The 16,547-nt window shown below is 41.4% G+C and overlaps 2 protein-coding genes across 6 annotated transcripts in view; one reads left to right on the top strand and one right to left on the bottom strand.

Annotated features, from left to right (window-relative positions):
* Window positions 1-11,761, bottom strand: part of LOC129177709 (dnaJ homolog subfamily C member 16-like) — a 29,585-nt gene extending 17,824 nt beyond the window's left edge. Inside the window, exons 1-14 of one of the 3 annotated variants that reach the window (XM_054769127.1) lie at window positions 11,384-11,761; window positions 10,075-10,281; window positions 9,929-9,995; window positions 8,033-8,342; window positions 7,768-7,952; window positions 7,177-7,281; window positions 6,936-7,094; window positions 6,739-6,869; window positions 6,454-6,643; window positions 3,726-3,905; window positions 3,583-3,659; window positions 3,346-3,426; window positions 3,198-3,281; window positions 2,957-3,127 (exon numbers count right to left, since the gene is read on the bottom strand). In XM_054769127.1, coding sequence (XP_054625102.1) covers window positions 2,957-3,127; window positions 3,198-3,281; window positions 3,346-3,426; window positions 3,583-3,659; window positions 3,726-3,905; window positions 6,454-6,643; window positions 6,739-6,869; window positions 6,936-7,094; window positions 7,177-7,281; window positions 7,768-7,952; window positions 8,033-8,342; window positions 9,929-9,995; window positions 10,075-10,232 — 1,898 coding nt within the window. In that variant the 5' untranslated portion in view covers window positions 10,233-10,281; window positions 11,384-11,761. Of the gene's footprint in view, window positions 1-2,956; window positions 3,128-3,197; window positions 3,282-3,345; window positions 3,427-3,582; window positions 3,660-3,725; window positions 3,906-6,453; window positions 6,644-6,738; window positions 6,870-6,935; window positions 7,095-7,176; window positions 7,282-7,767; window positions 7,953-8,032; window positions 8,343-9,928; window positions 9,996-10,074; window positions 10,282-10,502; window positions 11,265-11,383 lie in introns of those variants that run through there. The other 2 variants (XM_054769109.1, XM_054769119.1) reach the window with 2 other exon arrangements.
* LOC129177727 (caspase-9-like) overlaps window positions 10,903-16,547 on the top strand; it is a 44,728-nt gene continuing 39,083 nt past the window's right edge. Inside the window, exons 1-4 of one of the 3 annotated variants that reach the window (XM_054769157.1) lie at window positions 10,903-11,134; window positions 14,490-14,694; window positions 15,271-15,342; window positions 15,420-15,499. In XM_054769157.1, the coding sequence (XP_054625132.1) occupies window positions 11,093-11,134; window positions 14,490-14,694; window positions 15,271-15,342; window positions 15,420-15,499 (399 nt within the window). In that variant the 5' untranslated portion in view covers window positions 10,903-11,092. Of the gene's footprint in view, window positions 11,135-13,385; window positions 14,253-14,489; window positions 14,695-15,270; window positions 15,343-15,419; window positions 15,500-16,547 lie in introns of those variants that run through there. The other 2 variants (XM_054769148.1, XM_054769140.1) reach the window with 2 other exon arrangements.

The following is a 16,547-nucleotide window of genomic DNA, read 5'->3' on the forward strand; positions in this document are numbered from 1 at the left end:
CTGAGCTAAGTTAGCCTTGTCAGCATTGCCACCAATTCATTATATTGTTAGCATGCTATTTCAATGTGTTTGGTATACTGCTGATAGGTGAGATTTTATGTTGCTGTGCATTTACAGTATGTATATGTATAGGGAGGGGTGGTCGCTGTGTGTGACTGGCCAATCACAGAGCGTGAAGAGTGAATACATAATGAGGATTTTCCATCATCACGATTACAGCTAATGACAAGCTGTACTCGTTTCATGCTCATACTCTGCAAAAATGCATTATCTGTAACGGTTACTCGTCTACAATGAGTGTCTGGCTCAACTCTACAAAAAGTATATGTCTTTCGAACCCCTGATACAAGTTATACAGCAGTTACAATGACTTTTTTAATACCTATGTGACATAACTATGACACATTATTACACATCATTAATACTAAGTGGTAGTACAAAGTAAATGGTAAGAACTTGACATCTGTGTGCCTGTGGCTTTTGAGGCTAAAATGACTTACGAGCCTGACGATTTTAGACATACAGTAGAAATACGAGGTCTGAAATATACAGAATCTCTCGCACAGACACTCTTCTGTTGTTGACCCATGATTACTGTATCTGCTTTTCCAACGCAAAGTGCAGCACTACCTACAGGCCAATCTGCGGGCTTGCTTTTAAATAGCAACTTCCAGTGACTGAATATGAAAATGTTTTTTTTTTATTTCTGTTAACTGGTGATTTTTTTGTTATATAAAATGTACAATAAAAATCAAACCATTTATGTAGATGTAGTTACTGCTTTTTGATGCTGAAAAAGAACACTTTGTATTTCTTTTTTTTCATATATCAAAATTAAATTCTAATCAACCAATCGTTCTTGTTTTTTAATTCTCAATCATAAAAAGAAAATTCATTGACTAAAAAGTTACACGGACCCAAGTTGTATTGACCCAAATATAAAATTATATTTTTTCCCTAAAAAAAGTCGGAAAAAAATACCAGTACCAGCCGCTACTTTCTTCTCAAACTTTGAACCCCCCGGCTTATACATCGGTGCGGCTAATGTGGTCATGCTCTAATCTCGTGACATCTCTTATACTTCAGAGCTACTACTAATCGTTTAAATATGTATTCCGGAAAAGGCTATTACTAAGACAGTCCATCATAATGGCAAAAAAAGTTCAGGAAACAACCAAAAAATGTAGAGAAGCCACCTTTCTCGGCTTTTGCTAAACCTGTCATTATCTTTGAGTGGAGCCGGGTATGCATTCAGATGCTGCAGTTTATAGTGAGCAACAACAAGCACAATTTATACTGAAATGTAAAACATTGTTGGACTTGGATTATTCAATAAACACCATAAATATACCGCCAAGATTGCAAAGCCTGTTATTTTGAATGAAAACAAAAAGGAAAAGTAACATATAAAAGAGGGGCCGTATTGGAATTTGTGCAGCGATCGCGTTGTTGACACATACCTGAACCCGCCATGACGCAATATGATTACTCAAAGGTGTACCATGGTATCCCTGGTCCCATTGTAATATCCAGCAATTCCCCAAGTGACCCTACATAAAACCTACATGTCATATCCACTCACAAGTTTCAAGTTAAAGGCGATGGATTTAGCTGTCAGAGAAGGAACTGTGCAACTTTTGCAGAAGTCTGTCGGTGGATCCCTGTCGGTGGCAAGCTCATCCCCTTGGAGTTTGTGTACCCAAGTGCCACGGCTGGCACACATCTCGTTTGACTCCTGCGAGGACGCCACACCATTTCCTTTCTCTGCCACATGCTCTTCCCGAGCACAAGCCCCAGGTCCAGCCTTGTACAGCCCTTCCTCAATGTGAGAACAAGTTCCAGCAGCCCTCTCATCACCTGCGCCAGTTCAGTCACATATCTCCTCAAGCTCCAGATATTTCTAGGGCTGGCGCGACGTCTTCCCGAGCCCCAGATGCACCCTATCCCAGTACCAGTTCAAGGCTGAGGTCAAGACACCTCAAACCCCGGCTCCACATCTGCTCAGGGCTAAGCATCTGCCAGTCCTGCGACTGGCGACACACAGCTCCCTTCAGTTCCTGTGCCGACAGCAGCTGGAGACGCTGCTCCCTGCTGTCTAGGCTGGAGACCTGCTTATCCGACGCTGGTCTTCCTCCTTGTCAGCCACAGAACTGGTCTTCCCACACATGACAGCTGTGCTTATCCCACGCTGGTCTTCCTGCATACAGCCACAGAGCTGTATGCAGGAAGACCATGTCTTCTCTGAGACATTTTGTACACTAGCAGCTACGTCACCCATACCGCAGGCGTCCACCCTTCTTTCCTGCGGCAGCCCCGCTGCATTCACCGTCGTCAACTTTTTTTTCCTCACCTGCTGGGATGCTGGGTGAATCTCGGGTGTCCACCCTCGCACCAGCCGCGGCGGCGCTCTATTCATCGGCACCATCTGGATCTTCTTCGCTGGCCAAGGGGACACTGAACTTGGACCCGCGGCCCCTTCTTCCAGTCATCGCAGGGGCACCCATCCGGCTTTGTGGTTAATTTTGTTTTGAACACTCCCACCCAAGGTACAATGAAACCTAAGTCACCCTTTAGAACTCATTACTGGATTCCAAAGTAACTATTTGGACCCTTTTCCATGAAGAACGTTGCCAAGCTCTAAAAGTTAATGCTACCAAAGTAGTACCACCCCAATGAAAAGCCATTGTAACCCAAAAGCAACCGTTTTTTTTGTCTAATCGTGGCCAAAGGTTTTGTTGTGACTAACCTAAATTTTGTTCAATAACCTTGCTGCTTCATTTTTCATTTTTATGATCTCCACAAAAATCGCTTAGTTTTCCAGTGTACAACATAGTTTTCTTCAATAATAAGGCTGCAGAGTTATAGAAGGACAAAATTTTAATCACTCCCAAAACTTTTGGCGACGGCTGTATAAATGCAATGTAGTAATTAATGTCAAGCAACAGCTTTAACTTACCCAGTGAAAGAGTACACCTCTTTGGCGAACTTGCTTAGCAGGATGTTCTTGGATGCATCCGTGAGCACGAGTACAATATTCATGTGTCCTGGCCTCAGCCTCACTAGATTACTTATATAGGTGATGTCTGTCAGCTCGGTCACCTCAACAAAATTCTTCTTGGGGGGCCGACTATGAGATTTAAAACAACAATAATACCAATAATACACACACTGCATGTTAAATCTTCAATATTTTTTACCTTGATGCATTTCCTGGTGACCCATTTTCTGTTTTGGGTCCATCTTTTGCTTTTGGTTTTGAGCGTTTGTCGTCACTTGCGTCACTGGACACACAAAACAAATATGACACTGATTGTTCATGGGAGGAAGAGAGTCAAAAAAGCTCACCTGAATGCTTGGATGACCACAGTTCCAAACAGGATGAATAAGGCAGAAAAGATGAGGGACAGGAGAGGCATCATCTCACGCCTGTAAATCACCAAAGACTATTCATCTGCATTTTGAACAGCATCTTCTATTACTCCAGCATCATACAATAAAGTTTTACTCAATATTAAGGAATTCATTGGAATTGTGTCACGATGTCCTGAACTCTAATAAATGTTTCAGAGAAGTTCTACCCACCAGTTGTTGTGCAGGATGTCATCAATGACTTCAGACAGGTAATCATAAAATGCAGAGATCCACTGGATAATAAACATCTACACAGAAGGAATAGTATATTACCTTCTATTTTTTTGTTTCACGTTCAAACTATTATGGCATACAGATGCAAACTCATTGTTGAGCACAGGCAGTATGGCATCATGAATCAGAATGGACGGGTCCTTCTGGAGTCGCTCCAACTCCTCCACTAGGCGCTGCTTGTCTTCTTCACTGCCGTTCCAAGTGCTCACTGGCTTGAAAAAGGCCTTTCCAGCAGTATTGCGCCTCTCCAGGATCACCACCTGAACACCAGGCAATGTCAATGCAAGGATCCTGTCATACATGTGTCAATGATCCTCTGTATGAGTGATTCTCAACTGGTAAATCATGACCGAAAAGTGGGCCGCAGAGCCCTTTTTTGTGGGTCACAGGGCTTTGCCCGGGCAAACAAATACAAAAACAATCGTGTGCTTTTATTCTGAGGGGGATTTTAAAAATTCATACTCCTTAAAGTGGTAGCAACACTCTGTACTGATATTTGAAAACTGCAGTCATAGAAGACGACCAACAATGTTGGTTAGTAGTCTCCTCCCATCAAGATAGTCCTGTATCTTATTTAGCCTTAGAAAGTGTTTAATTGTACAAAAAATGTCTTTGTTTTTGTTACACATTTTGATTATCATTCTGATACAAAACCAGGCTAATTTATGTTAAGTAAGATCTGAAAATGATGTGTGTTTAACAGAAGAACTATACCACGCGTTAATAAAAATCACCCACCCACTTCAGGTGAGGTGAGCGCTAGCATTGAATGCTAGGATGATGAAATGACGGACTTATTGACTCATAATGGCTACTGAAAAAAATCCAAACCATGGAAGTATTTTGAAAAGGGGAATGATGACCTCAAGTAAGTGAAGTACAACTTCTGTCAGCGGCTTCTTGCATATCACACAACAATATGGCGTATTATTTAAAATGGGTAAGGCTGTTACGCCAACTTCATTTTATAGCCAGACTAAATTTTGTGTACATTTTGTGGCAAGAAATTAGACTGCTAACAGAGTTTTGTCAAGTTGTTTTTCAAGTCATGTTGTTCGTATTTTATGTGCACTTTTCTGTTGTCTGCTGACAGCGGCCGTGTTTCGGTTTTGTTCATCTTGCTTTCTGTGTCCCTATATAAAATAGTACTGTTGTTGTTATCTGAGTCTTTTAGCCTTTTTGGATGTTGAAAAGTCACAAATGAGATCTGTTTATTTGTAGGGATCGCCATTATCTGTGCTGTAAAAATAAATACAACATTGTTTGATGGGAACGCAGATCGACTGGTAAATTGAGAACTTAGAGCTCAGCTCTCGCTTCACCATGACGGTCCGGTACAGCAACCGCATTACCGCAGATGCTGCGCCGATCTGTCTGTCGACCTCACGCTCCATCCTTCCCTCACTCGTGAACAAGCTTCAAAGATACTTGAACTCCTCCTCCTGAGGTAAGAACTCGCTCCCAACCTGGTGGGTGCAAGCCACCCTTTTCTGACTGAGAACCACGGCCTCGGATTTGGAGGTGCTGTGTCTCAGCCCAGAAGCGTCACACTCAGCTGCAAACCGCCCCAGTAAATGCTGAAGGTCACAGCCTGATGAGGCCAACAGGACCACATTTTTTGCAAATAGCAAAGATGTCCTAAGGCCCCCAAACTAGAAATTCTGTCCATGAAAATTATGAACAGAATGAGTTACAAAGGGCAGTCTTGGTGGTGGCCAACGTTCACTGTAAAGAAGCTCGATTTACTGCTGGCAATGCAAACCAGGCTCCTGGTTCGGATGTACAAGGACAAAATGGCAAGTAGTAGCGTGCCACCAATCCGTGTTGTTCCGTGTTGTGTCTTCGGGCTGGGCCCAGCCGGGCCCCAGGGTGAAGACCTGACCACCAGGCGCGCGCCTGCGACCCCCTCCCCCAGACCTGGCTCCAGAGTGAGGCCCCATGTCCCACGGACGGGCGAGGTGCGGTCTCTCCTCTTGTTTTTGTTCATAAGGGTCTTCTGAGTCACTCTTTGTCTGGCCTGTCAACTTGAACCTGTTTGCCTTGGGAGACCCAATCAGGGGCATATAGCCCCGGACAACATAGCTCCTAGGATCACTGGGGCACTCACGGAGGAAATACGTTAGGTTTCCTCCGTGTATATGATCAGTAAATGTGCAAATTCAGCATTTTTTTCTTGAGATTTTTTTTGAATGATTGGAGTAATACAGAAAATACATTATAATACAGTTAAGTGGACAAATAATATTTAATTTAATATTTAAATAATATTATTTTATGTTTCTTGCCTCACCTGCCTCTCTTGACTGCACGTCTCTGTTTATTTCTGTATGTTCAGTTTTACATTGCTGAAATTGATAACCTGCTGTCTCTGTCTGAGCTAGCAAGTTGAGACATTAGCGGAAGCAAAAGAGAACATCTTTACATTTTTTATTCACGTAATTTTAGGTTTGTGGATAAAAACTTATTGCTCCTGAAATGTTCATTAAACTTGTTTTGTGCTGGGGCACTTTTTTGCACTACCCCGAATTAAAATGTAAGATTTGAGAAATTTTGGTTGACAAATTTGTGTTTCTTTTTATTTTTATGGTGGGTCTTTTTATCATACATAAATGACAATAAAATTACATCACTATACAGTATTCGATTATTATAACATCTGCGAGCACCCTCAGGGGTTTGACAAAGCATGAGCCGATCCATGGGCTCTGAAAGGTTGGGGGCCGCTGCTCTATATGACAGGATTGCTCTGTTGTTTTGAAAAAGCAACTGCAAAATCGCTTGTCAAAGATCCCCTATAAAACAACAGACCTGTGGTGGCAGTGGTGGCTGTGTGCCGTCCTTGCTGGTCATCAGGATGTTACAAAGCGGTTGCTGTAGTTGTTGGTAAACATAAGCAAATCTCACGACTTCCTTCGTGTTGACCGAGGCGAAAGACAGAAAGGCTTGGTTGCCTAAAGAAAAGCTCTCGCCGTCACCTGTAATCAGCAGCACGCAGTATCTGAAAGGATGAAAAACAGTAGTAAGGTAAGACAGTTACTGTATATCATACAGTCGATCTTTTTGAAGGGTCCAGGTGAATGTATGCTGTCTTACTTCCTTCGTCTGTGGAACTGCTTGACAGGACAGAGCTCGTCAAAAAGCTTCTGATTCACCAGTCTTGGTGCCAGGAGAAATTTGTTGTTTGACATAAAGTCATCAATTATTTGCTTTTTCATTCCTTTAGTCTGCAAAGAACAACAACCATATTATATTAGATTTTGTTTCTCCAGGCACCAGTTGCAGCAATTCACCTGGATGATGTCAGCAGGCTTGTCTGTGTTCTCTTTAAAAACCAGCATAGTGGGGGCATAGGTGTTGATATTGAACTGTCTCTGCAGATTGGCTGTCTCAGAAAGGCCCTGGTCCACATAGCCAAACTGCAAGTAATCCTTGTATGCAAACGCCGTCAGCTACCAAAAGGGAGTGATTGAGTACATCATGAATGCTATTGTCGTGTCAGTCAAGTTTATCAGATGTTGTGTGAAGGCTCACCTTGTAAAGTAAAGGAACTATAGACACTTGGTCAAACAGGAGCACATGCGGCTTGTTGAGTTGGTGCCAACTGTTCAAGAACTGCTGGTCATTCTTGTCGCTGACCTAACGCAAGAAAAATTTTGTTTGAATGTATTCTTCTATTCACATTCACACGTTTCATTTGCCATATATCTGATACTACGTGTGCAGTCATGGGAGGCGTTAGTAACTGTTTTCTAATAACGTCTAATCTAATTAATTACTATTTCAAACGTTCAAACGCTGTTACCTGTTACCGTTTGCCTTATTATGCACAGTTAACAGTTGTTATCCACTCACCGGCTCACCATTGTCGCAATGTCACATATGAGTGAGCCAGTGAGCAGTCTGTTGAGTAAATGAAACATCTCTCAACGGCACTACAAATTTAAATCCCAATTGTTAGACATATTTGAAGTTTTTTTTAAAGTAACACAATAATGGCTTAACCTGGTAAATAATTACATTTATTAAGGATTCTGTTACTAATTCAATTGCTTTATGGTAAGTAACTAGTAACTATAACTAATTACATTTTTTAAGTTACACCGTTTCACCTCTAGTACTTACCCACTCCACAAGTCTCTGAGGGAGAAGGTCTTCCACAAACTGCCTCAGGTGTTCCTTTGCTACAGCATAATGGAAAAATGTCACTTTGCCATTGATGACGCCAAGGATTGATGGCGTGCGATGAGCACCGAGGTGGTTGGCCAACCGTCTCTCATAGCCGACATCCACCACACCAATTCCGACACCTGTACAAACACCCATTCACTTTAGTTACAATTTATTTATTAATCTCACAGGAACTCAACCATCTGTATTGACTCCAAACCTAGCATCTCCATCTCCTGCACCACCTCTTTCCACACAGGCTCAATGTGAATGCAGTTGAAGCACCAGTCGGAAGTGATCTTGATCAGATATGGTCTCCTGAAGCTGTCGGGCACCACGTCACTGACATACTGGTTGAAGTGCAGCAAGTACTTCCCATCAGAAAATTCCCGCTGGTTCTTGTTGTTGAATGGGAAGTTAAAGAAGGACTCCTCAAAGTTGAAATTGTGACCGTAGTGGCTATATGGTTGGGTGTCATCAGTCTGCCCGTAGTGGTCATAGTTGGCACGTTTGTCCTCACTGGATAGGATCTAGACGGTGGGTAAAACATGTCAATATGAGTAGCGTCTTGTTTTGCCGTGAACGTGGGCATACCTAAATCCATATAATCCGTAGCCGATCCTATTAAGGCCACTATTCAATTAACCGACCTACAGTCGCCAGGTGTGTGGTTTACAAAAGAAAATAACTGGCAGGGTCTCTAATGAGTCAAAAAACATTGGCAGTAACAGTTGTGTCTGTAGGCAACCTCCTGATGCGCTCCACAAGATGGCAGTATCTGCACTCAAGGTATCATTTGCAGTCAGCATCCAGCAACTTATTGAACTCTGGTTGCCCCTTACAATGTCGATTGTGCGACTCGTCTGTTGGCATAAAATTCATGTATGTTACAAGGCGAGGTAAGGCAAGTTTATTTATAGAGCACAAGTCATACACAAGGTAATTCAAAGTTACACTTGCCGTATTGTTATTTACACTGAACTCAACCGTGGTATACTGCTACACTACACTACAGTAGATCCACACTTTTTGTGGAGGTGACATTCCAAGACCACCAGTGAATGGCAAGAAAATAGAAGTAATTGATACACCCATAAAAATGTCCATCCATCCATTTTTTATGCCGCTTAGCCTCACTAGGGGTGCGGGTTTGTTGGAGCCTATCCCAGCTGACTGAGGCAGGGTACACCCTGGACTGGTCGTCAGTCAATGACAGGGCACATATAGACAAACATACATTCACACTCACATTCATACCTATGGACAATTTAGAGTTGCCAATTAACCTAACATGCATGTTTTTGGAATGTGGGAATAAACCGGAGTACCCGGAGAAAACCTACACAGAGATGCCCAACAAAGATTCGAACCCAGATCGTCCCGATCTCCTGACTGTATGGCCAACATGCTAACCAAAAAAATATACAGTATACATTATTTGCGACTTATCATGAATGACATTTTCAGAAAAAAAACAAACTTTTTGACCAACAACCCGCAAATTTTGATGGACCGTGAATGCAGAATCACGAATGTGTGTGGTATTCACTGTATTCCAACATTGGTTCCGTTGATGATGTGTTGTGCGTTGTACTTGTTAATAAATGACCATTTGGTCAAACAGAGCTGTTTTCCTTTCCACTTTCTCGTGCACTCTAAATAATTATTAAAGTTCAAATTGTCAGTTGTTATAAATAATGAAGTTTGAAATTTCTTAAATTATGCCTCCAAAATTATTGTCTGCTTCCACTTAACACCCCATCTCTTTGTGGTTTAGGTAAATAAACCTCCAGGTTATAATTAGGGCATTTACAGTCTGTATGTGCCTTTACTAGTGGGAAAAAAAATTCAGTCTCCTGATTATCCTTGGGTATAGCCTTAGTTAAAACTTTTTAAACAAAGGGCCGTATTTTTTACATTACTTTATGTACATTTATGTACATTAGTAAATAATTCACGATTAATGTGTTTTCTCTGACTTTGGACACCTCTGCCTTGGTGTTACATATACCACCTTCTATTTTGGCAAATGCTACACAGCATCCACATTTTTATCATACCAATATGTAGACGTGTACAGTACTTGCTTTTTCCTCCACAGGAAACCGTTACTAACCTCATATGATTTGGTAATCCTGATAAACATGTCCTCAGCACCAGGATTTTTGTTTTTGTCAGGATGCCTTGAAGAGAACATGTTTTTTAATACTGTTGTCAGCAAATATCTGCAGTTCATGTCTGTACTTGTACTAAGATACTCACCATTCTTTAGCCAGGCGCTTGTATACTTTCTTAATCTCAGCCTGGTTTGCATCTCTGGTGACTCCTAAGGTTTTGTACGGGTCCATCTCAGGTCCAATATGGGGGGCTCCAATCTCCAGTACAGAGAGGACCACCAGGATAGCCAGTGGTAGAGACATCTTTAAGCCTGCAGCCACTGTTACCTTTTTAAATCTGATCTGTCAACATCTAGCAAATACATGTTATTAGATTAAATAGCATGGTAGTAGCAGGCTGAGTAGCAACAACGTGCCAGTGTACCAATGTCACCATTCTGTAGTACTGTTTGGTCATCGATTGAAACATTTACTCGCATATATTTTTTTAACACAAATAGTGATTTTAATCGCGTTGCTACAAAAATCTCTGCATATATCTGAGCTGTTTCACTGCGATGCAAATACAGGCACCTGAAGCAGATGCAGTTAACCGGCACTACGCCACATTTCTATGGCAGTTGTGGATGCTCCTCCACGGCGTCTTGGTGGATGCTCGACGACTACAATCAGAGGTTGAGTTGGGCAACATTTCACAGATCCTCCGGGGAATCACTGACTACCATCGACAACGTGCTGATGTTGGTCAGAGGAACAAGCAATGAAGCGAACGTACTGTTGGGAGTTCGGTACCTCAATGGAAGCCTATTCCGCGTTTATTTATTTATTTGCAATCGGTTTATAGTCTTTTCCTATAACGCCAGGTGGGCGGTGACGCGCACCATCCGTGCGACGTCCAAATCAAACGCACCCTATTTAATATACGCTAGTGCTCTCAGTGGACCAATCAGAAGGAAGAATGATGTAAACAAGGAAGTAGCTTTTGTAATCGTAAACAAGAAGCGCGACGTGGGCAAGTGAATACGTTTTAGGATAATTTTTGGATACAGCTATTTTTTTTAATTATTCATACTCGGTGTCCCAAAAGGCTGTTTTAGCTACATAAGCGAAAGTGGACTTGGCTGGGAAGATGATAACGTGAGGGACTTAGGAAGCGTTTTTAAATGCCCTTAAATGAACATATTGTGACATCTCTGGACAAAGAGGTAGAAAGTAACGAATTACATTTCTTGCGTTACTGTAGTAGAAGTAGTAGAAGTGACTATCGTTATCTAATTGTACGATTCTCCCACGGTTTTGATGGCTGTCAGATGTGGAGGGAATTTGTGGGTATCAAAGTAGTTCAGAGAAGGAGAAGCGGCCGGTGTTGATCGAGTACTCTTGCTAGTACCGGATATTGCTAGCAATGACGATAAACTTACATACATATCCATGTAAAATGACTTTATACTTACCCGATATGTTTACTTTGTCACCGATGAGTTCCCATGCCGCTTTTGTCTTTATATCTCTGTATTCCTTTTTAGAAATGTCAAATAGCTCTGAGAAAACTGTCACGGCAAGTATACGCATACTGATTAGCATCCTGTTGGTCGATCAATGCAACTGCAGCTCATTGTTCTCGTCTGGGGGACAGCGATGAAAAGTTGAAAAATGTTCAACTTTCTGGGATCGCGTCGCAAGCCAGCGTGTGTACGATGACACGCACTAACACAAACTTTGTCACCGTCCAGCCAAGCAACACGGGATAATCGCCCTATCGCGCAGGTTCCATTGAAAATTAATGCAGTAGAGGCGATGTCCCCTCCCTTGTGTATTGTACGAGTCTCCCATGGTTTGATTGGCTGTCAAATGTGGAGGGAATTTCGGGGTATCAAAGTAGTTCAGAGGAGGAAAAGTGGCCGGTGTTGATCGAGGACTCTTGCTTGTACCCGATCTGGCTAGTATTGAAGATAAACTTACATAAATGTCCGTGTAAATCAATGTAAACATACCTGATATGTTTACTCTCTCACCGACGAGTTTCCATGCTGCTTTTTTCTTTATATATCTATATTCTTTTTTAAGAAATGTCAAATATCTCCAGGAAATCTGACACAGCAAGTATAGCGTACTGATTAGCATCCTGTCCGCTCGTTGGTTTATCAATCAAACTCCCGCTGATTGGTCCTCGTCTGGGCGACAACGATAAAAACTTGAAAAACTTTCAACTTTCTGGGATCGCGTCACAAGCCAGATCACGCGCACGATCACAAACTTTCACACGCACAAATTTCGCTTGTCGCTTGGCGGTGACACGCGCAGGTTCCATTGAAAATTAATGGAGTCGAGGCGATGTCGCCTCCCGTGTGTGGTGCCCATAACTCATTCGGAGGTGGCATCACCATTTATTGAGAACCCGGCGAATGTGGGAACAAGAATAATTCAGGCAGCACAACGACGGGAGTGGCTATAGTCAGGTAACAGTGGCGGAGCTACGGTGTGGCCAGGGTGGCCACCCCCACGGCTGGGGAACAATTTTTAGGAACAAACGCGGACCTGTGGTGCAGAACATTAGTTCAGCCTAATCGCCATTTCTGCTTGGATGCATTTCACTGCAGCACACAACTTCACTGTTTCGTGGAGGAGCTTGTCACTGCACAATACGTACCCAGAACACAATCATTCAACTGAATTCTACACATGTGCAGAACGCATCTACATCCGGTCGGCCTGTTTTTCGGCAGTCACATGTTAGGCATGTGTAATCTACGCCATCCATCAATTTATTTTACGGCAGCAAGCAATATACGTTGCCCCTCCACTTCCAAAAATGTTATTAAGATAGATAGAAATTTGAGAAATAACAACATAATTTATCTTTTTTTTTTCTTACATCATATCCATGGTGCAAGTGGACAATTTATAAGCCCTCTTTTCTTTGTTTCATAAATTATTTCACTTTTTTTTCACCACTGAAAAAAATACACACTAAAGCATTTGCTAGGAAGATATGTGTGGATGGATGGTATATCCCTGTTTAGAAAAAAAAACTGACAAAGCTGAATCCTCGAGATCAGGGGTGTCCAAACTATTTCCACTGAGGGCCGCATACTGAAAAATCAAGAGATGCAATCCGCTTTTACATTTTTTTTTACACCAACCCAAACAAAATATTTCATATAACATATATATGTATTTACACATCTAAAATATATTTATTCATTTTATCAGTGACAAATATTATTATTATTAATATTCTTCTTCTTATTATTATTAACTGTTTCTCCTTATATTACTTTTGGGTTGTTTTTTTTTTTACAAATATTTCAATGTTCTACTTGTACATTTTTTTCTCATCAATGTTCAACTTTTAATTTTTTGTTTCTCATACTAATATGACTTATTCTCATATTTTGACTTTATTACCATAACATAATAGCATTTACCCAACCTAATTTTCCTAAAATTTCAACTTAATTCTTTGTTTGATTTGTTTCCTATACTTCAACTTTTTTCCTATAATATTTCAACTTTATGCAATTTTTTTCCGTTAATATAATGACCTTCATTCCATCATATCACCTACATCCTACAGCAACTTCACCGGTTCCCGGTCCATTAGAGAATAAAGTACAAACTCCTTCTCCATACAGTACTTTCAAGGCTTCCACAGCCTCAGTCCTCCATACCTGACTGACCTGCTCCACATTGCCACTCCAGCTCGCTCCCTCAGATCCTCCTCCTCCCTTCACCTCGCTGTACCCTCTGCCCGCCTCAGCACCATGGGGAACAGAGCTTTCAGCCGCTCTGCTCCCAAACACTTTTACTATGAGTATATTTGAAATCAGTTACCTTTGAGTTACTGAAGTCATGTTTAGACCTGTACTTTTACTTGAGTAACATTTCAACAAAATAACCGTACCTTTACTTGGGTACAATTGGTGTGCGCTCTTTCCGCCTCTCCTCGTAACACAATGTCACAGTCGTAGCTATGAAAGCAGTAACACTAAGTCACCGATAGGAGGCGGAAATGTTCTCACTCTGACGGAAAACGCAGCAGAAGAAGAAACACGGCGTTCAGCCATAAAAAAAACAAGCCTCTTAACGAGGAAGTACTTATCCTCCGCAATACAATAATTGACATTAAATTAGTTTTATTAAAACCTTCTTTTAAAGTCACATTTTGTGAACGTTGGCACTAAATGGAGAATGGAGGAAAGTCACAAGAAGGTTCTTCAGCGGTACAGGATAAATATTGTCACTGGTTTGGATCCATCGGGCGTCTTAGACCGTCTATTGGAGAAAGGTGTTTTTACTCAAGACATGATCGATAAAATAAAAGTAAGTCTGCATTGCAGCTAAGTGAAGTTCCCTTAAACAAGCAACCATAAGTCATAGAATGAAGCGATAACTCCGGTAATATGAAAATATGACCACTACATTACTACAGAGCATTTGTCTTTGCACAATTAACGTAAAGTAAATAATAATTCAAATTGAAAGGGAGTTATCGTTTTTTGACTAATGCTGACTTGGCAGGTTGTTCAAACCTTCACATGAACATAAAGTCTTTTTCAGAGCTCGGGAACAAGACGGGACCAAGCCAGGCAGCTGTCCCGGGACCTGGAGACCCAAGGAAGTCGGGCCTTCCCACTGTTTTTGGAAAGTCTTCATGAGTCAGAGCAGCACGGTCTGGCAGAGCTTCTCCAAAGTGGAGCACCAGCAGTTCAGGGGTCAGCATCCAACCGCCTCGTACGCCCTGTTGTTCGGACTCTTCCAGTGTGTAAGTGTGCACTACTGAGTTACAACTAATACACATTAATTGAAGCTTATAGTTAGGCCTGTTACGATAACAAATTTTGCTGGATGATAATTGGACGGTGATTGGCAAAGGAGAAGTGCTCACTATCACAGATTTAGACAGATTTGTGAACCATATTTGAGAGAAATGGTGATATTGTGTATGTGGAAAAAGTTTTACATCTTTGAGTTCATCTCATAAAAAATGGGAGCAAAAGCGTTGCATCATATTTTTGTTGAGTGTATATGTAATCCGCGATTATGAACTACAAGCACACACATCCCTGTGATTATATGAAATGGTTCAAGAACATTACTGCTTCCTAGAAGGAAACCCCATGAACTTGCTTAATTGCAAAAGCTTAAAATGGGCAGTTTATCGCAGTACATGTGCAATCTGATGATACTTGGCCTTATTACAACCATCACTTGCGCAAGGGAAATGCATTATTTGTATTGAATAAGTTACAAAAGAAATGTTTAAAAATGAAAATTAAGCTCAGTGCTTGTAACTTTGTCGCTGCTTGTTGTCATGCATGTGCATTTGTGTCTTGTCCAGCATCTGCAATGGATTTCCAGAAGCAGATAAAGTCTATTACAGCTGTCCATCCAGTGCAGACCCCGACATTATGTAAGATACTGTGTAGTATGTGCTTCGACTGATGATTAGCTTTTTACAATTGAAATGAACACATGCTTTTGACACAGCACCTGAGAGGGAGAACCTACAATCTCAAACCCAGGCCAGAACCCGCATGCAAGGCAGGACCCGACGGGATAGCCTTCAAGTGAGTACCACACATAGGTGGCTGCCGAGGTACTGTGCGGAACAACAGCATGGCATCCCCTCATTCCCATGTTGACAAACTGTAACCAAAACTGTAATTTGCCACATTTATCACTAGGCTGTGCCCTTCACTTTCTATTATGTTTTAATCCAATTCATGCAAAAATAAAATCCATAAACTGTCTTGTTAGATACACTGATGTTTTCTACATCCATCATTTTCTATAGACTTACTGTGCAGACGTACCTCATGTTGTGACCAGTGAGTGTATACAGTACACTAGGTTCTCTACGAACATCCGATTTGCAAACATTCAGAGATACGAACGCAAGCTGACTGGTCTATATTTTTATGTATTTTGTCGAGTATCAACGACGCTCTATGGTGCTACCGTATCATCTACGAGGAGAAGAAAAGGAAGACCATACAAACTTCCATTGAAAGCTTCTTCAAACGTAGATCTGCTACTCCTGCACTGTCGTCACCAACTGACTCGCCACCAATGCCTACACCTTCGTCGCAATTCCTTCCACCTCAGTAGTTTCCCCTGAACTACCTCTTTTAGAAGTCTAACGACGATTTGTCCTTTTTTCAATAACTCCTCCACCACCACTCCCACCAACGACGTATGCTCGACCACTCCTCTTCAAAGGCAAACAACACTTATCATTACGTATTATTATATCATTTTTATTATTATTGTTTTTTTCATTAATTATCCTTGTTTAATATTACTACTACATCCAAACTCATATTTACATACATACGCATATACTGTATGTATGTATGTATACACGTACATGTAGTACCTATATAATTGGTAAATTACCTTTTGTTGGACTTACGAACAAATCGACTTGCGGACTGTTGTCTGGAACCAATTGTGTTCGTAAGTAGAAAACCTAGTGTATCTCACAAAAGTGAGTACATTTTATCAAGCTTTTTTGTTGCAGTATATCTTCTCAATCGGCAATACTATAGAAATTAAATTTGGCTGTAGAACGGCATAGTTGGTGTACAGCGTTTATAGCAGCATAGATTTTCTATC

The sequence above is a fragment of the Dunckerocampus dactyliophorus genome, chromosome 1, assembly GCF_027744805.1.
Source record: "Dunckerocampus dactyliophorus isolate RoL2022-P2 chromosome 1, RoL_Ddac_1.1, whole genome shotgun sequence".
Taxonomy (NCBI): Eukaryota; Metazoa; Chordata; class Actinopteri; order Syngnathiformes; family Syngnathidae; genus Dunckerocampus; species Dunckerocampus dactyliophorus.